The 20,897-nt window shown below is 37.2% G+C and overlaps 1 protein-coding gene across 2 annotated transcripts in view; it reads left to right on the plus strand.

Moving 5' to 3' along the window:
- Positions 1-20,897, plus strand: part of BAG1 (BAG cochaperone 1) — a 37,834-nt gene that overhangs the window by 3,336 nt on the left and 13,601 nt on the right. Inside the window, exons 2-5 of one of the 2 annotated variants that reach the window (XM_081933450.1) lie at positions 1,660-1,785; positions 2,651-2,733; positions 11,937-12,050; positions 12,823-12,930. In XM_081933450.1, the coding sequence (XP_081789576.1) occupies positions 1,660-1,785; positions 2,651-2,733; positions 11,937-12,050; positions 12,823-12,930 (431 nt within the window). The remainder of the gene's footprint in view (positions 1-1,659; positions 1,786-2,650; positions 2,734-11,936; positions 12,051-12,822; positions 12,931-20,897) is intronic. The other variant, XM_081933451.1, reaches the window with a different exon arrangement.

Raw genomic sequence — 20,897 nt, forward strand, 5'->3', positions numbered from 1 at the left:
GGCAATTCTCTGGAGTCAGGAATTATTTGCATTTGTACTGGACTTTCACTACAGAGATTTCACATTTTATTAATTTTTAAAAGCTCTGGTCTTCGTTTTTTTTTTAATTTTTTCCTTCTATTTCTTACTATGGAAAAGATTTTTTCAATCTTCTCTGAGCTCCTTTGTTATGGTTCCTCCCCTGTCTTAGAATTGTTTATGACTAGCTGTAAAAACTCAGATACAGGACAGTCTTGTATTAAAACAAAAATGCAAACAATAGGTCAACTTAAAGATAAAGCTCTTTGGGAAGCTTTCAACAACAAAACACTTTTCAGTTTACAAGCTCTAATTGAAACTTTAGTTTAAAAGTTTGATTAATTAACAATGGTTTAAAATCCACCTAAGGATGATCAGTTGTGAGCAACAATTATTGAGTCAGTTTGACCACCAAGTGGATCGGAATTTAATTTGTTGTTGGCAGAGCTGAAGAAGGATCCCGGTTTGAATGCAGGCTCCTTGGTGACAGCTGAAAGGCTATGGATCTTAAAGACTCAAAGCTGATAGAATTAATGACTGATGAAATGGATTATTTCAAGAAGATTGATGGAGAATGGGGAGTTGAACTATTATATTTAATTGGAAAATAAATATTAAGAGACATTGTGTCTCAACCTAGAGGAGGGCCTATGACTTTGGGAAATGAGAAGCAATTCTTCAGAAAGATCTTAATTAAAATTTTAAGAAAATATATTATTAATAACAATCAAAAAAAGATATTTGATCCTGGACGGATCCGAGACCATGAATGTGGTGGTCAGTGGTAGATAAGAAGCTGTTGTAGACCTTCTACAGGATAAATATAATAACATATTGTTAACAGAGGGTTTTGAAATTTAACTTCATTGTTGGATTACCTGTTAATTACCTTTTTTATACACAGATAGATAGCAGGTCAATTGGTTGCAAATAGATTTGTAGATTTATAAATTGTGGTCCTGTTTTGCAAGGGAGAGGGGGAAACATTTCTGTATACATCTACCAGTACTCAACTAGGGAGGACAAGATATGTTATGTGTTTTTGTCTTTTTTTAATGCACATTTTTTTCTAATAAGCTTTGACTAGTTCTGTTTTTCTAAAGTTTTTTGAAGTTTGTATTTTAATTTTCTGAATAAAATAATTTTTTTTGAAGAAAAATAGTTTAGGTTTTTTTAAAAAACAAAAACATATTTTAAAACATTAAAACCTCAGAAAAAAAGCTACGGTATAATGATTAAAGATGATGAAGTGATAATCAATACTATTCAGACCAGACAGATCTGTTGAATGGACTTTGTTGTCAGTGCCAAAAAATAATAATAATCAAAAGTCATTTTATTCAAAGCTGGAAGAAAATTAAGGTTGAATCCATGGGGCAGACATTTGCATATGGTTTGATTTATGTAGTAGACTCTTATGTATATACCAAATGACTTTCTTATCTGCATTAAAACAACTTTATTAATAAAAATCCTTAAAATTTCTGCTTTTACCTAGTTTTTTAGAGATTTGAGATTTAGAACAGTGCTTGGTCTGATCTTTGATAGTTTAAAATCAGGGTAGGGTGTTTTTTAATTTTTTTTGGTTCTAGTTGTTTTCCCTGAATGTAACCTGAATATATTTTCATTATTTATCTTCAGGCAATGAAAAACATAATCTTCAGGTTGATTCTCAAGAAGATAGTCAACCAACAGTACATGATTTGGCTTTATTAACTGAGCAAGTAACTGGAGTTCCAGTTTCTTTTCAGAAACTGATATATAAGGGTAAGTACAACGTCCATGTATATTCAGGCACAAGTCCTGTTAAGTTCTATCCAGCTTACTCCAAGATATAAAAATGTAAGTAAGGTGCTTGATGTATTTAGTATTAAAGAATTTACTTAGTTGGAAGATTGTGATAGTTAAAATAACTTCATATTTTATTCATCTGCGGATTGATTTTAAAATCATATAAAATTATTTTATTGTTGAGGAAAACGTACAAGAAATGTTTACAAAGACATTTTTATAATATTTCATAACTTTTTTACTTAGGAATAGTTGAAAAATAAAAATGATGTAGATTAACAAAAATATCTGTAATATCCAAGAATAATGAAACCATTCCAAATTATTTTAATGGCTTTCTGTTTTTAACAATATTAAAGAAAATTAAAATGTAAACTATTTTTTAAAATTTGAAATAAAATTGAAATGTTAAAATAATTAACTTAATGGATTGAAAAGAACTTAATACAAAAATTATTTTGGTTTAAAAATATTGTGGTGGGGGAATATTTTTGTAAAATATCTCATTCCTACAATGATACTTCAAGAATTTTTGGAGGTCTGCTGTTGTTTAAAGCAGACCTGTTCTGAATCCACCATTCCTCCAAACTGCTACCTCTTTCCTGTCCCACTCTCCGAAGCAGTAGACTTGCATTTGAGATAGGAGGTTAATAATCCTATTGGAAACAGGCTGCACTTAGGTTTTTATAGACATATACTGTATATACAAAGTACAATGTTTATTTTAAGATAATGCTGTTTCATACATCATATTTTGAATACATTTAAAACTTTATTTTTGTTTTTGTTTGTTGAATTTTCCAAAATAAATTTGAGGTTTTGGTTATTCTTTTTCTATTAGGAAAGTCATTGAAAGAAATGGAACAACCATTGTCAACGCTTGGAGTGAAAAATGGTTGTAAAGTTATGCTGATTGGGAAAAGGGTAACTGTTTTTATGAAGTCTATATAGAATTTTGCAAATCAATGACATCGGTGAATATCCCTTACATAATAAATGTAGAATGACATTGTTTTCTAGTCTAACTGTTTTTGGAACTTTTCTATTATTTTATTTTGTTTTGTTTTATGTCCTAAAGGAATGATAAGAAAATTTAATTCTAATTCACATTATATAGGAAGTAAAAACCTAATAAATTATGTTAATAACTTAGTGAATTGATGAAACATGAAAGAGTTCAATTAATGGAAAGTTATTTAGTATAAGAAAGGCAATAAATAATCAAGATAAAGCTTTTAGGGAGGCCTACAAAATGAAGAGTGTAGTACTATCATTACTACTAGCAGCAAGCTTATAGGGCCTGTTCCTGACTGTGACATTGCATTGATGTGGGTGTAAGGAATGCATCAGCCTCATCATTCTCTGACTCGATGTCAAATTATTTCATGTTGTGCTCATGCCCTACATCTAGTCAAGTTGCTTCCCTACATTTGTATTGTTGCATTTGAAGTTGATAACACCTTTCAGTTTATTTTAAATTAATGTTTAATAGCATACTGTAGTGCTCTTCATATTTGCCTCAGTTTATGAAAGAGCTTCTGTGTTGCAGTCCTTAAGCTAATAAGCTAGTTCATATTTTGCACTTAAAACAAATTGAATTTGAAATATCTAGCCTACACCAATTAAAAGTTACTGTGTTTCCCCCAAAATACGACAGGATTTTATTTTCTTGTTACTTACAAAATGTGGCCTTGGGCTTATTATAGGGGATTATATTGATTATATTATATTGTTTTGCCGGGTGGATGCTCCCTTGCGAACTGGCTCCCAAAGAGCCGGGCACAGCCTCAGGGGCAAAGCAGCCATGAGGTGACCACACTCACGAGCAACCGCCTGGCAAACCCCCTCTCCAGCCGGGCAGAGCACCATTCACTGACCTAAGAGGTATCCCTAAGGCACCAAGCCATGTGGCCCTCTGCCCGTTCCCCAGCTCCCGCGGCTTGGCACAGGGATACCCCCTAGGTCAGTGCATGGAGTTCTGCCCGGCTGGAGAAGGGGGTTGCGCGAGCGCCTGTTCCGCCCCCAGCAGGCATTCTTCTAGCTTCAACATGTCCGGGCTCAGCTCTCCCTGCAGCAGCCACTGCGGCGCTCCGAGCATAATGTCTTCTCCGGTTCCAAACTCCAAAACTCGGCTGCCGAGTCTTCCAGCAGCGGCCGCTGTAGGATTGCGTTCTATGGTTGTGCACTGGCTGCTGGAACTCTCTGTAAGAGAGTCTTCTGGACAGAGAGTCTTCCAGCAGCCAGCCCACAACCATAGAGCGCCCTCCTAGAGCGGCTGCTGCTAGAAGACTCGGCAGCCAAGTTTTGGAGTTTGGAACCAGAGAAGATGTTATGCTCAGAGCACGGCAGCGGCTGCTGCAGGGAGAGCTGGGCCCAGACATGTTGAGGCTAGGAGGCATGCCTGCTGGGGGCGGAACAGGCGCTTGCGCAAGCCTCTTCTTCAGCCGGGCAGAGCTCCATGCACTGACCTAAGGGGTATCCCTAATGTGCCAAGCCATGGGAGCTGGGGAGTGGGCAGAGCGCCACGTGGCGTGGTGCCTTAGCGATACCCCCTAGGTCAGTGAATGGTGCTCTGCCCAGCTGGAGAGGGGTTTGCTGGGCGGTTGCTCGTGAGCATGGTCACCTCATGGCTGCTTTGCCCCGGAGGCTGTGCCCGGCTCTTTGGGAGTCAGTTCGCAAGGGAGCAGCCGCCCGGCAACTCCCCCTCCGGCCAGGCAGAACGCCACTCCCCAACCTAGCAGTATCCCGAAGGCACCAAGCAATGTGAGCGCCTTTCTCCCCCCCCCCCCGGGCTCCTGCGGCTTGGTGCCTTCAGGATACCATTATGTCAGTGAGCGGTGCTCTGCCTGGCTGAAGGGGGGGTTGTCCAGGGGGTTTATTTTCGGGGATGGGCTTATATTTTTGCCCACGCGAAAAATGTGGCAAGGCTTTAGTTTCAGGACAGGTTGTATTTTCAGGGAAACACGGTAATAAATTAAAAATAAATTAAAACATAATTAAATTTAAAATTAAAGTTTAATTAAAATTAAATTTTAATTACATTAAATTTTAATTAAAAGCTTTGTATTAAAATTATTTTAATCAAACAATTAAAAGGTTGCAGGAAATTATTTACACAGAAAAAGATCTTAAAATGTTTCCATGCAGTACTGACTTAGAAACTACAGTTTTATAAACAGAATACTTTTAATTCAGAATCTTCATTTCAGTGGTACAGTTTATTCACTATAGGTAGTCCTTAAGTTATGACCACAACTGTGACCAGAGTTTCCATAGTTAAGCAGGACAGTTATTTTTTTCTTTTATATATTATTTTATTTAATGTATCAAAAATAACATATACAGGAAAAAGAAAATAGAGGGGAAAGGTGAAAAGGAGGGGGGGAATGAACTGTAGCATAAAAGGAAAAGTGTTAGCTCCAACTTTTATAAAGCAGTACTAATACTTCACATAGTTTTGATTTATGCCTCTGATTCTACAACCAAAGATTGTTTTAGATTTTTTGGCAGTTGCCACCTACTGTTGGCTCATGTTCAAGTGATTATCCCCTAGGACTCCAAAGTCTTTCTAACAGTTACTGTTTTGAACCAAGTTTTGCTTAAGCTGTAGTTGTACTTTTGATTTTTCCTGTCTAGATGTAAAACCTTGCTTTTGTCCACATTAAATTTCATTTTGTTGGATAGACCCCATTGTTCCAGTCTGTGAAGATCTTTTGGGATCCAGAACTTGTCTTCTGGGGTGTGCGTATTCCTGCCAGTTTAGTGACATCTGCAAATTTATGAGTTCCCCTTATATCCCCTCATTTAAGTCATTTATAAAGATGTTGACGAGTACAGGGCCTAAGATAAGAACCTTGTGATACCCCACTGCTTACTTTCCACCTTTTGACGTAGTACTATTCCAGAGGTTGGTTGCTGCCAGTTTGGCTTGGATCAGGCAAACCGGTAGTAGCGGCGGCGGGAAGCTCCGCCCACCCACCCAGACGCTTCTGCACATGTGCAGAAGCTTCACGCGCATGCAGGAGCGCACCTGAACTGATAGTAAAAAAATTAGCAACCCACCTCTGTACTATTCCGAACTATTTGTTGAGTACAGTTTGTCAGCCAGTTACAAATCCATATAGTGGTGAAACTGTCCCACATTTTTCTAGCTTACCAAGAAGTAGGTTGTGGTCTACTTTGTCAAATGCCTTTCTGAAGTCTAAATATACTATGTCGACAGCATTTGGTCACTTTGTCAAAGAAGGAAATAAGATTGATTTGGCATTATCTGTTTTTAACAAACCTGTGCTGGCTACTAATTATAACTTTATTTGTTTCTGGATTTTCTCAGATCTATTTTTTGATTATTTTTTCCAGTATCTTCCCAGATATTGATATTAGGCTAATTGGTCTGTACTTTCCTGGTATTTTTTCCTGTTTTGAAGAACCACATCAGCTCTTTTCCAATCCACAGATAGTTCCCCAGGTGCTGCAGGATTTTTGAAAGATATGGTACAATGGTTTTGAGATAACATCTGCCAGCTCCTTCAGAATTCTGGGATGTAATCCATGGGATCCCGGTGATTGATCGTCTTGGCTCTCTCTTGTGGTCAAATATCCCATTACAGTCAAACAGCTTTAAATCTGATATTAATTTCTCCAATCATAATTTCTCCGCAACAAACTTCTTAAAATCACTAGTTATATAGTCTTCATTCAAAAACCTCAGGCAATCAGGCAGAGTTAATGTAAAAGGAATAGACGTTTCAAAAATGTAAAAAGTAGTTTCAAGCTTCTTTATTCTGGTTCAGTGCCATCATCTTTCCTCTCTGCCATTTTAAAATCATGGAACTTCCATAATGATGCAATTTGAAAAAAAGAAGCAGACTGCAGCTGGAAAAAGGTCCCTTTAAAGTAGAAAAAATGAACAAAATCAAATGCCTAAGAGTTAGAAGACATATTTTATTGTTCATTATAAGATAATTAAAAATCTCTGATTCTTCCATGGTGATCATCTTGGTTGCTTGCCCCTAGCTGAAGACTAACCCAGCCTCTCCAAAGTTTACCACAGGAATCCAGACACTGAGAGGATTGAGACAGGGAAGTTTCTTCTTAAGTTGCCTACTAGCCATATTTTGATCATGTGCCTCAGGGGATACTTCAACAGTTCTTAGTTTGAGGACCAGTTATAAGTCATTTTTCAGTGCTGTTATGACTTCAAATAGTCATTAAACAAATGGTTTAGGATAGCCAGTAATTGAGTCCAGTTTCCTTAGTAAAATTGTCTAAATCTTACTAGTTCTTAAAAAAAAAAACTCCTCTCCATTGATTTATTATTGTTTAAACTTTTACCAGAATTTTTCAAAGAAAACTTTACACTTCAAAACAGAATGTTTTTTTTCCTGCTAGGTTATAAATGATAAGAATGGAGCCTGAAACCTTGGACATCTTTTCTTTATTATGTCTAGCCATGTCATAGCAATTTGATGAAAGCAAATATTATTCTTATAGCGAAAGACAATTCAGATTTAATGAAGACAGAAAATTATATTTTTATTGAATGTGGACTACAAAATATATGCTTTAATAATAGCAGAAAGATTTAAAAGGTTTTTAAATGTATTTATAGATGTAGATCAGGATGGATTTTTGCCAAAGAGACAGATTAAAAACAATATGAGAATGATTTTAAACACATTGGAGTATTATAAAGCACATCCTGGAAAACAAATGGTGTTGCTCTTTCTAGACACACAGAAAGTATTTGATAACATTAATTTGCAGTTTATGTTATTACAATTAAAATTCATGGATTTGGGGGAGAGATTTATTAATATGATCAAAGCAATATACCACAAACAATCAGCTAAGGTGATGGTAAATGGAAACATGGCAGAGAATTTTAATATAAAAAAGGCACAAGGCAGGGATGTCCACTGTCCCCTCTACTATTTATTTTGACCTTGAAAGTATTAATTAGAAATATTAGACAAGGTGAAGAAATAAAAGGTATGAGGGGGAAAAGAGAAATATAAGTTCCAGGCATTTTGGGGCAATTTGGTTTTTATATTAGATCATCCACTAGAAATTGGACCGAAGTTAATTAAAAAAATAGAAGAATATGAAAGTCGCAGGACTGAAAATAAACAAAAAAAGGACAAAAATACTAGTTAAAATCTTATAGATACACAGAAAAGAGTGCTACTAAAAAACATTGATATACAGATAATCAAGAAAGTAAAGTACTTAGGGATACAACTAACAGCAAAATGTGCAATGATTAAATTAAAGGATAATTACATGAAACTGATGCAACAAATCAAATCAGATTTGGAGAAATGGAAAAACTTGCAATTGTCGTTGACAGGAAGAATAGCTATTATAAAAATGAATATAGAAAGACTATTATATTTATTTTTATATTTATTTCCAACTGTTCCAATAAAGCTGGGGGGTGGGTGGATGTAATATTTTGAAGAATTAAATAAAATAATACTGTACTAAGATACATTTGGCTAGGGGGAAAAAACAAGAATAAGCCTGAAAATATTGCAAGATTTCAAAAAAGGGGGGCTTTGGGTTGCCAGATTGGGAATTGTATTACCAGTCCTCGTTACTTAATGGGTGAAAGAATGGATTAATCTGATGCATAAAATATAACTTTAGAGGGACCCGACCTTCAATTAGGTTGGCATGCTTTTTTGCTGTATGGGAAGAATAAGATCCATAGCTATTTTCAAAGACACTATATTAGAAATGCAGTTATCATTCTGGGTAAAAATTAAAGAACAACATTAGCTGAAAATATCAATCTGGCTTTCCACAATGGAAGCATTGATACATCCTAATGTTATCAATATGGAAAAAATTATAATGTAGAAAGATACTTTGAATGAAAAGGGGGAATTAAAAACTAAGCAAGAGCTGAAGAGATGGATATAACATAGTGGCCACAAGTGCAGATACAATCTTGATATGAGAAAGATGCTAAAATTTAATTCTTTAATAAAGAATTAACAGAATTGGATTAGATATTAACTGGAACGGATGAAAAATTAATGAGTGTGCAAGTAAAGGAAACGATAGCTTGGGCTAAAAACTTTGGATATTCAGTAGAACTAGATAAATGGAAATTATGGGATAGAAATGTTAAATTAACTATGTCAACTGCGTATAAAGTAAATCTGTATAAAATGTTTTACAAATAGCATTTTTCACCAACTATATTGACAAAAATATTTAAAGACAGGTCTGCTAAATGTTAGAAGTGCAACCAGACACCTGGTTCGTATTACCATATATGGTGGGCATGCTCAAAAGCAAAAAAATGTTGGACGAAAATGCATACTTGGGTGAAAAAAATGATAAAGCAGCATATGGATTTGAAACCAGGAATATTTTTATTGGGCATCCTGTTGGAAAAGTATAATAAAAGGTATATATATATATAACACAGCCCAGGTTCGAATCCCAGTAAGGGATATATATATATTTGTGCTGTATTTGTGCTGATAAAATAAAGGGAGACTAGTATAGATCCATTTCGAGCTATTTAGCTCTCATCAGCTAGCCATACCCTTACTGGGATTCGAACCTGGGCTGTGTTATACACTAGGCAAGAGCCTTAACCACTATGCCACAGGCTTCTCCTCCTTTATCAGCTGAGCCAGGGAAATAAGTATGTGTTTGGGCATACCAGGGGTTGTAACACACACACACACACACACACACACACACACACACACACACACATATATATATATATATAATTTTACATGTATTAACTGCAGCCAGAATTGTATTTGCACAACAATGGAAAAGCAAAGACATACCGACAGATGAGGGCGTAATCCAAAAAATATTAGAATGTGCAGAAATGGATAGATTAATGCTTACAATTAAGGAAAAAGAAGGAACTGAACATTTCTTGACATGGGACATTTTACCAAAATAGTATATATTTTTGTTTGTACTTATTGATGTTATAATCTATCATAGTAAATTTATTAACTCTTTAACTTGTAAGGAGAAAAGCCTTTTAATTAAACCCATTTTAAGACTCCAGACTTTTCTTTAAAAATATTGCTAAATTCAATAAATTTTAGTACATCTTTTTTACATCCTCCTAACATTCATACTTTCAATTTCACTTTCAATGGTATTTTTCAAATTTTAAGAATTACTCAAGTATTGTATATGTATATTTTCAAATCCACTTTATAAACACAAAACTACATTAGAACTTTCTTTCAATTACATATACCAGATTTGTAAAGACCCGTTCTAACTTCAATTGCTTCATTAAGTTTAAGGCACTCCCTCTCGCTTATCCTCATAGAATAAAATCTTATTCTTCTCTGGAATGTCTATCAAGTCTCTTTTTCTCAAATAATTGTCAACTTTGTTAGTATCCATAACGAAAAAGGCCCAAACTTGTGCTCTTGAGAGTTGTGGATTTACTTGGAACTCTTGTTTCAGTTGTGCTGAGAGGATTGGATTTAATTTATCATCATAATATAGATTGGTGCCGTATTTGTATTCCATAGTTGCAATTAAGTCCTTTACATTGTCAGTTTTTTGTGAAATTGCCTCAGTGCTTTGATACGTGCTTTTATACAGGATTGCACCTCTTGCTCTTCTTTTGTATCATTTATGACATTCATATCTTTCTTTACGACATCCTTAGAACATAATTGGTCTATGAAATGAATGATTTTCTGTAAAAATATCTTTGTTTTTAGCCATTTTCCTAGCTCTCTCTTGTGATCAAAGAATAGATTTTTTTAATAAAGCAGTTGCTGATTCCTAGCTAATCAGAATTCATAAAAATCAAAAAAATTCAGCCACCCACAACAAAGCAATCCAAAGTTACAGATTACTTAAACATAGTAAAATAAAGTCACAGATTTCCATCATGTTTCTCCATCAAAATTTTAAAAAATGATACTCCACACTTCTTTATTTTAGCATGTCTCTAGAAAACCTCTTCCTTGTAATTATTAACAATGAAGTCTCAAAAATGGCATAGAGCTTCAAAAGGGGGCAACAGGCTGTGACTTAAACAAGCCTTTTTTAGCTTATACAGATAATAACCCCATAAATTAAGAAATGAAAGGCACAATTTATTATCTGAAAAATAAATTCCAGAATGGTTTCTTTTTCAATGTTGAAGTGATTGCAGCCCCCCCCCCTCCTAAGTAGAAACAGCTCACCAGTTGCTCTGAAGCACAGCTCCTGAAACTTCTTGCAGACTACTACTGAATGAAGGATCTTGTAGGGTGATTCTAGGACTTTCCCTAACCAAAGAGAATCATATAAATTAAAGGAATGCCTTTTCCTTCTTGTTATTAAAAAATGGCATGCAGAGAGACAAGCCTCGGGGCAAATACAGGGAGTGGCATTATCCCAGTGGGCATTATCATCCGTCAGCTATTCTCATAGGAAGCCCTTTAATATTGGCCATTAAGGTTGTCTGGATATTTTGTTATTTCAGTGTCTGCTGCTTCAGGCTCAAGGTGTACTTGCTTCCTGTCAATCATATGAATAAATCCAGAAACATGCTAAAGAAAATGATAATGTTTTGATTAGCAAATATGCAAAAATGGTTTGCAAAATAATATATTAGTACTGTAATATTCAACATTTGTAATAAAATGATTTTGCAATATAATTGCAACCTAGTTTCTTAAAAGTAGGATTTGGAAGAAATGTCATGAAAAAAATTGTCCCATCTTTCTTAGGCATAAATATGGTTTAACTTATTATAACATTAGTAATCAAGAAGAGGTTGTACTAAAAACCTTAGATTTTGACAATTGGAGATTGGCATCGATAACCTAGCTATAGGTAAATATGTAGCAATTTGAAGCCAGAAAAGCTAGTTTAGCACCTCACTTTTTCCATAGATTGCAGAGCAGTTATATTCAGACCGTAATGCTAGGCATCAGTTTAAGGCCAAATAGAATAGGATGTACTTATGCCACATAATTTCTTGCTCATTGTATGTTTTACTGTAAATTTTGTTGTGATTTATGGCTGTTCCCTTATATATTGTTCTGTGATTATAACATTTTTACCTTTTATTTGAATGCATCCACCCGAGCAAATCAGGTACTTCATTATAGTAATTTCTCTTCTCTTAACAGAACAGTCCTGAGGAGGAGACTGAATTAAAGAAATTAAAGGTTTTGGAGAAATCAGTGGAACTGCTTGCTAAAAAAATAGATGAAGTAAATAAAGATCTTAGAGAAATTCAGAAAGTAAGTTATTTTACATTTCTATCATTAATATATATTTGTAAAAGTCAAGTATAGATTTATCAGTTTAGAATCTGACAAAATCTGGCAAAATGCATGGTAAAGGGCATCTTTATTTAAATATGAAATTGAATTTTCTTTGGAATGATTGCTATATAATACGTGGGCTCTGGAGGTATGACTTGGAGATGTGTGTAGATATAACACAGATCATGTATATTTTACTCTAGAATTGTGATAGATTTACTCTAATTGAGATTTTGGAGGGCACTCTCAGTGAGGGAAGAGTGATATGACTTTGACCATGAGTGTTGTTAATATTATGTTAGAGACTAGATCTGAAAGTAACCCTCCCAATTATTGATGCGGACATGTAAGAGGATGTGTAATCTGTACATATGATATTGGGGAAAAACTGCATAGATTCAGAGTTGAGACAGAAGACAGCCAGCGTGTACAGCAGTAAGGAGAGAAGAAAATATGAGAGAATAGAATTCTGCATATAAAGGAAGTTTGAATATGTGATGTTGATGAACAAATGAAAATGAATGGTGTATCCAGGCTTATTGATGTATATTAGTAAATTTCATTTATATTCATATGAGTCAGTTCTTGTCTGCATAGACAGTTGGACACATTGCCTTTTGTATACATGGAATTAGTTATAGAAGTATAGATATTATAGGAACATGGCTCTTACAGCTGTTATAATAAAAATGCCTATCCCAATTAAGTTATGAATAAGCATAATGTAAACAGTGTATTTTTCATATAGGGTTTTCTTGCAAAGAATAATCAAACTGAAGCGCTTAGTCAGTTGGATAAGCGGATAAAGGGAACTGCTGAGCAGTTTATGAAAATTCTGGAACAAATAGATGCTATTGTAAGTAAATAATGACAACATATTGTGGTTAAGTGAAAGAAATCTCAGTTCTTTAATTTTAAATGATGTTGACCTCAGAGTTATTAAGCATGATTAATCATAATAGTCAACATAAATTAATCTTAATCATCACTATTGTGATATAACACCTTATCACAGAGGTTAAGAACCTTCAGTAGTCTAAGGAGTTCCTGTACCCCAACAAAATCTCTTGAATCATTAAAAAAGATTTTTAAATCCACAAAATTTGTTGAAATTTATATCAAGATTTTATAAAGTTTTATGGAATGTCAAATTCTCTTTATTTTATTTTATTTTATTTTCAGTTGAATTCTTAGTGTTTATGGACATGATTTTGGAAGATAAGCCATAGCTTCATAGATTTCTTGTAACCAAATCTTAATCTTTTAAATTATTGGTAGTAAAATCTCCCTTTTGAGAAAACTGCATTTTATTAGTTGTTTACTGTTAACCAGTTTTAATGCAGACTGTCAAGCCCTTAGAGGCTGGAATGCTCAGGAAGAAAGAATCTCTTGGATTTCTGGAAATATATTTATTGCTGGTAATATAACTTTATGGAATTTTGAAAGCTAACCAAAATAATTCTCCTACATACAATTGTAACTAGAGTGAGTTTCCTTTTTCACTTTCCCTATGAAACATCTTTTCTATAATTGTCTTGTTTCTTACCTAAACTGTTTTGCTTCTCCCTCTCTGTTGCCAAACTCTGTATCTCAAGAATTCATAGCCATCATGATTGCCATGGATTTATCCCAAGACATTCATGACTAGATGGTCACAGTCCAGATATAATCTTCATGTTGGATCAGTAGCAAAGTGACCTGGTGAGGGACCTGTCTGTCAGGGGGAAAAACGCCCTGGGGAAATCTGAGATCAATGGATCGGGCTGATTCCCTTCCGCATATCTTTTGAGATATTAAGAAAAAATAAAAGTCTTTAAGAAGTATTCTAATTAATAAACAAACTTTAATAATAAAATAAAAAAAGTAAATGAAACAGAAAAGTTAACTAAATTGTTACATTTTGATAATGAAAGCTCCGGTTGCCAAGTTGGCAGCCGAACAAAGAAGAAAGGAATTCTGGAATGTGTAACGCATGCGCAATAAATCACTTTCAGATAACATTTTGTTTTATGACCTGCGCAATAAAGCTTTCTTAGTTTAACTCTTGAATGTCAGTTTAGGCAGTTCAGGCCTAGCAAACTTTTTAACATCGTGACACCCCTTCTTTTGCTAGTCTGGGCTGACATCATCAAATCATCACTTAAGGCACATCTTCTTTCGCAGATACTCGTGTTGATTTGCGGCAAGTGGTTTGTTAAGCATGTCTGCGATCTGATCATGTGTAGAAACATATTGCAATTTAACAAAACCTTGCTTAACTAATTGCTTTGTGTTTTGATAACGAATGTCAATGTGTCTGGACCTAGCACCTGTAAAATGTGACTCAGAAATATAAACCACAGATACGTTATCTTCCATCACGGTGATTGGTCGAATCGGACATGTCCAGATATCTGTGATCAAAGCATCAAACCACGTTAGAGAATTACAAGCATCTGAAACACAAGCATATTCAGCTTCAGTAGATGAACATGAAACAAAACTCTGTTTTCTCACTTGCCAGTAAACAGGACAACCATTTAGGAACATCATGTAACCAGAAGTGCTTTTGCGTGACTTCTTGTCGCTCGCCCAGTCGGCGTCAGCAAAACAAATCAACTTTGGTTGATCAGCGTGTGTTGGTTCTAGCAATAACTTCATGTGTTTAGTGTGTTTCAGGTATTTCAACAACTTCTTAATGCATGACCAATGAAATTGTGTTGCCTTACCTACGTGTCGTGATAAAAGATTAACACTAAGTGTGATGTCAGGTCTGGTCCAACTACTAATGTATAATAGTGAACCAATGACTGAACGATAGAGTGTTTGATCCTCGAACTCAGGACTTGGTTCATGTGTTAAGTTGTGAAAATCTGTTTGCATGGGTGTCTTTGTTGTGCTAGCATCTTTCATGTTGCAATGATGTAGAATGTGGTCAATTTTCTCTTCTTGTGAAAGACTAAACCCCTTCTGTGTCTTTTCAATTTGAACACCTAAATAAGTGCTAATGTGTCCTAAAGATTTTAGTGTGAAGTATCTCTGCAAACTTTTGGCAAAAATCTCACTCATTTTCTTATTTGGACCAATATAAACAATATCATCAACATAAACAAGAATTATCTCATATGCATTGTTAGATCTTTTTGTGAACACGCATTCATCAGTTTCGGACTTAATAAAGCCCATTGAATTTAGTTTGTCAGTAAGACATAAATACCACATTAAACCTGACTGTTTCAGACCATAAAGACTTTTGTTCAGGAACCAGGTATCCCCTTCTTGCTTTCGGAATCCTGGAGGGCTTCTCACGTAGATCTCTTCATCTAGGTCTGCATGTAGATAAGCTGTGTCCACATCAAATTGGAAAACTTCTAAACCAAGAATAGTTGCAGTGGTTAAGGCAATTTTTACACTTTCAGTTCTGATTGTTGGTGAGTAAGTGTTTGTGTAGTCCTCAGGATAACGTTGAGCGAAACCCTGAGCTACAAGTCTGGCTTTGTATAAAGACTCACCATTTGGTTTCTTCTTGATTCTGTAGACCCATCGGGTGCCAATGACTTTCTTGTTTGCTGGAGGTTTTGCAGGTGTGAATACATTAAGTTTCTTTAAACTGTCCATTTCATCCTGCATTGCATCATACCACTTGTCTTGTTCTGAATCAGGAAGCTGTTTGATTTGTGTGAATGTCTCTGGAGGAAGAGTAACGTTGCAAATCAAAGGTAATGGTGACTTTGTCAGTTGCCATGAATAACGTTGTGGAGGGATTCCTTTTGTGGCCCTCTTGGAACGTCTAGGAACATCAGTCCAGTCTTCTTCTTCATCATCATCATCATCATCGTCCTCACGTTCGTCGCTAGCATCAGCATCCGCGGCTTGCGAAGACGGAACATCAGGTTGTGAAGAACTGGTAGAAGGAATATCTGCCTGCGAATTGTCATCAGGCTGCGTGGCATCTGGAACACCATCTCTAGGAAAATAAACTTCAGGATCATTGGAATGAATCCTGGACCAGTCAATATCTTCCTCAAAATTAGCAGATTGTGAAATGACAATCACATGTTTAGTATCAATGAATTTGTACCATTTTGAATTATCATCAATACCCATAAATCTCAGTCTCTTTGCTACTGTACCTCTCTTTCTTCTTTGACTTAAGAGAGTGTTCACCATAGCATATGAACCAAAAATATGGAGGTTCTTGAGATCAGGCTTGTAGCCATACAGCATGTAGAAAGAAGTTTGATTGATTACACTGCTCCAAGTACGGTTGACAATGTAATTTGCATACTTGATTGCTTCACCCCAGTATGTGTTACTGAGATTGGCATCTTCTAGAAGACAACGCATCATGGTTTGTAGAACCCCTTGTCTTCTTTCTACGACTCCGTTATGAGCCGGTGTATATGGAGCAGATGTCTGATGAAGAATTCCATTCTTACGCATCCAGTCCTGGAAACGCTGAGACATGAATTCTGCACCACGGTCACTCTGGATTCTGGCGATGCGAACTTGGTATTGTGTAGAAACAAACGCTGCAAAGTCTTTAAAGATCTGAAAGGTCTCAGATTTCTCTCTCATAGGATATACAAATCCATATCTAGAATGATTATCTACAATTGTTAAAAAATACTTTCTGCCACCAAGTGTTGGTGGGAAAGGACCCACTATGTCAGTGTGTACCAAATCAAAAATGCGTGTTGACTGGCGTGTAGCGTGTTTTGGAATTGCAGCCGCCTTGGATTTAGCCTTTTTGCAAACCGCACAATCCAAAAATACCTTACACCCCTTTAGATCCAAACCTTTTGCGAACTCCGGCATCTTTCTAAGAACACGGAAACTGGCATGCCCCAATCTTCTGTGCCACTTGTGAATACACCTGGAATGTAAAGGTTTACCAGTTAGTGAATTCTCAACATTAACAGTTTCATGAGGACCCTCAGGCTTGCTCTGAGCAACCTGTTTCTGTTTTCTCTGTTTGTTGGCTTTAGGAGCCTTTGGCACAGTAACGTTTTCTCTCTCTGGGACAACTCTCTCTGGGTTCGCGTTGTGCCTTTTTGGAGTTTGCATACTTGCCTGTGCTTGCCCTTTAGGCTTTGGCTTTAAGTAATAAACACCACCAAACAGCATGGTTTCAGCAACAATATCACCATCTTTAACTAAGTAACTTGCTTTTTCGAGGTGGTGAACCTGGAACTTTAAATCTCTAGACAAGTGACTTTGGCTAAGCAAATTACTGGTTGCTGAAGGTATGTAATAAACATCAGGGATGTGTGTATCGAGCTCTTCAATGTAAACAGTTCCTTTTCCCATAACCTTGCAAGTGTGGTTGGTGAAGGAATACAGTTCTCGATACTCGGGCTCTGGTTCGCCCATCTCTGTGAAAAGTTCCCTTCTGTGGGTAACGTGCACAGCTGCTCCACTATCTAAAGTCCACAAAAGACGTCTGTCGAACTTTGGATCAGGTTGTGGAACGTTGGTTATGGCCAGTGTTACAAGTGGAGCTTGTGGATCACGCCTTGGACCACGACGACCTTGTCTTCCGCCTCTACCTCTGCCTCTGGAGTCTGTTCCTCTGGGCTGGTACGTGACGGGAGCTGGAACTCGTTGGGGACAATCCCGGGTGTCATGTCCCACACGGTTGCAGGTGTAGCATTTTGGCATCCTTGGAGCGTAGCCTTTTCCTCGGAAGGGACGTCTGGCTGGAGCCTTTGACGCTGGGGGTCGTTGCAGATGTGGTGTAGCTAACCTGATAGCTTCGTCTTCCACTAAAAGTCTGCAAACGTGGTTAACTGTGCGTTGAGCAATAGGCACGTAGTTAATCTTTGCAACAGCATCTTTCCATTCATAATTCAATGAGTTAATGATGATGCTAATCATTTGGATATCATCGATTACATGGCCATTTTGTCTCAATTCACTTCTCATTCTTTTCAGTTTGGTCAAATGTCCACCAATTCGTTCACCAGGTTTCAACTTCGAACCATGGAACTCAGACATGAGCAAACATGAAGATTCAATTGAAACGGGCCTGTAGCAATCTTCCAAAATAGCCCAAATTTCTTGGGCAGTTGCATCAGGTGGAAAGATACCTTGGATCTCAATTTCCATTGACATGAGTAAAGTCGTGATTGCTCTGTTTTCCAGGTCTCTCATTGCAGGTGTCCAGGGCTGAGGAGGAGGATTAAAAATCATGGAATGTGTGCCTTCTCTTCGAAGCAAGAGCACAATTTCACTGACCCAGGCTTTATAATTCTCTCTTGACTCCTTTAATTTGGACTCACCAGTCAAGGGGGTGACTGTGAATACCTGCTGAGGAATATGCATTGGAACAATTTGTTGATCTGGTTGCAAAGCTGGTTGTTGAACCAGGGGATGCTGGGGTTGCATCATTGGCCTTTGCGTGGCAACATCAAATTGGCTTCCTCGAATTCGCCTTTGGCTTTGCCTTTTTCCATCTAGGGAGGATTCCACACCGCCAGGGGGTGTTGAAGACTTAACCTTTGGAGGCAAAGTTTTGGCTTCTAAAGGGCTCATAGCTAAATCTTTAAAACTTTCACGAAGCTGCATCATCTTTTGCTGTAATAATTTTTCTCCGCCAGCAGATGGCAGTGCAGCCTCACTTTTTGGCTGCAGTCGTCTATACGTATGCGGAAGTTCAGTTGACTCAAAGGGACCACGTGACCTCAGTGACGTGTACATGTCTTTTTGTTCTAATTGACCAATGAACTCTGTGGGGTGTGTCTTAGGCTGTTGTTTTGAAGACAAGATGGCGTCCTCAAATATTTTGGGAGTGGGGGAGCTTCTCCTACTTCTCTTCATCTCCTCAAAGCACATTCTCGCCTCCCTAGCATATTTTTCAAAACGTTCTATTTGATCAAGATAGCTTTGCATTTCTTCGTCATCATCTGGGGGGAATTCATAAAATCTGCTTTCTGCGTGGGAGGATTTTTTTTCTGCCGGCAGTTGCCATTCATCAAGTGTCTGATAATCTGCGAGGGTCTGGGAATGGAGTGGCTTTGGTAAAGTGGGAAGTTTTGGCTTGGCCCCCAAAAATTCATAATCTCCTGGAGATATTTTAGAAGGAGGAACCACTGACCTCGTTTCGTGGATGTCGCGTCCTGTAGCTCCTTCCCCCACATCTGGCTCGGCACCTGAAGGAATTTGTTGTTCCTGAAGCACGTTTTGATCTTGCTTCTCTGTGTCCGAGGGAGCCTCCTTGTCAGAAGAAGCTGATCCATCTGTGCTTGCCCCATCTTTTTTTTCTCTTTTTCTCCTACATTGCTAATTAGCTTCAGTCGGTTATCATAAGATAGCGCGAAGGGAAAATACAGCCATAAATTGTAGCCATCTCAGCTGGTATCATCAAACCAACCTCTGCATACCAAGTTGTCAGGGAGAAAAACGCCCTGGGGAAATCTGAGATCAATGGATCGGGCTGATTCCCTTCCGCATATCTTTTGAGATATTAAGAAAAAATAAAAGTCTTTAAGAAGTATTCTAATTAATAAACAAACTTTAATAATAAAATAAAAAAAGTAAATGAAACAGAAAAGTTAACTAAATTGTTACATTTTGATAATGAAAGCTCCGGTTGCCAAGTTGGCAGCCGAACAAAGAAAAAAGGAATTCTGGAATGTGTAACGCATGCGCAATAAATCACTTTCAGATAACATTTTGTTTTATGACCTGCGCAATAAAGCTTTCTTAGTTTAACTCTTGAATGTCAGTTTAGGCAGTTCAGGCCTAGCAAACTTTTTAACATCGTGACACTGTCTATAGTCCCTTTGTCATGATCAGACCATGTTCCGATGATCTTGAGATTCTCTTACACAGCCTCCCACTGTGGGGAACACTAGACTTATTCCTGTCATCTGTCTCAGTGACTGACGAAACTGCTTGGGTTCCAAAAAGAACTGGGAGAGATCCCGGAGACACTGCAGTATGTTCCTTTGGAAGCTTTGGCTGCAACCTGGAATCAGAGAATGCCTGAAGCCCTGAACAGAATTGCACTTATGTGCCTTCTCTTGACCCATCAGACCCCACACTCCCCAAGGTTCTCAGAGGAACTGAACAGAGTTACGACAGGAGCACTACTGCTGGAAAACAAAGAATGAATCCAACCAATCACATATTAAAGTTGTGATTAAGGCATACCTTGTGCAGTGAGAGCATTGAAATGTCAGTCTGCATCCACAGGGTGTTGTCCAATGGCTCTGTTCAGGATATCTGGTCCCTTCTTGGGGAAAGTTCTCAGACGATCATCTTCAGGGCCTCACAGAAAAGTTTGTGAAACACTTGATGGATAGAATCACTCAGTTTCACTCTTGATTGGAGCTAAGTGTGGTGCAATTCCATTTGAAATGCTCAGAGAATGAAGTTACCTATTAGGTGGCAGCAGTTTGAGGAAGTAGATAGGATCTTTGGGGCTATCAGTGCAATTACTTGCTGATTTGATCTCTGTCCCTCCTGATTATTCAAAACTCCCAGAACAGTAACTTCTGGAATGAGTGCAAGCTATGATTAAAGCATCACTGCAGGAGAGTGAGTTCCTGACATCTTTAGGCAGGGGCCACCAACCTTTTGGACCTCAGGGACCACTAAATTCCTAATTTTAAATCCCGCGGACCACTAATATGATTTGCCTACTGACCGGGTGGGTGTGGCTAGGTGGTCATGTGACTGGATAGGTGTGGCCAACTCAATGTCACTTATGTCAAGGGGTGCCTCATTGGCCTCTACTCTCCCCTCCCCTGCCAGTCACTCCTCATCTGCCCGCCCGTGTTCCTTAGGGCCCCAACAGGAAGCAGTTGTTGGAGCTAAGCAGCCACCACAAGAAAGAGTTGG

This window comes from Natrix helvetica, assembly GCF_964273705.1.
Source record: "Natrix helvetica genome assembly, chromosome: Z".
Lineage (NCBI taxonomy): Eukaryota > Metazoa > Chordata > Lepidosauria > Squamata > Natricidae > Natrix > Natrix helvetica.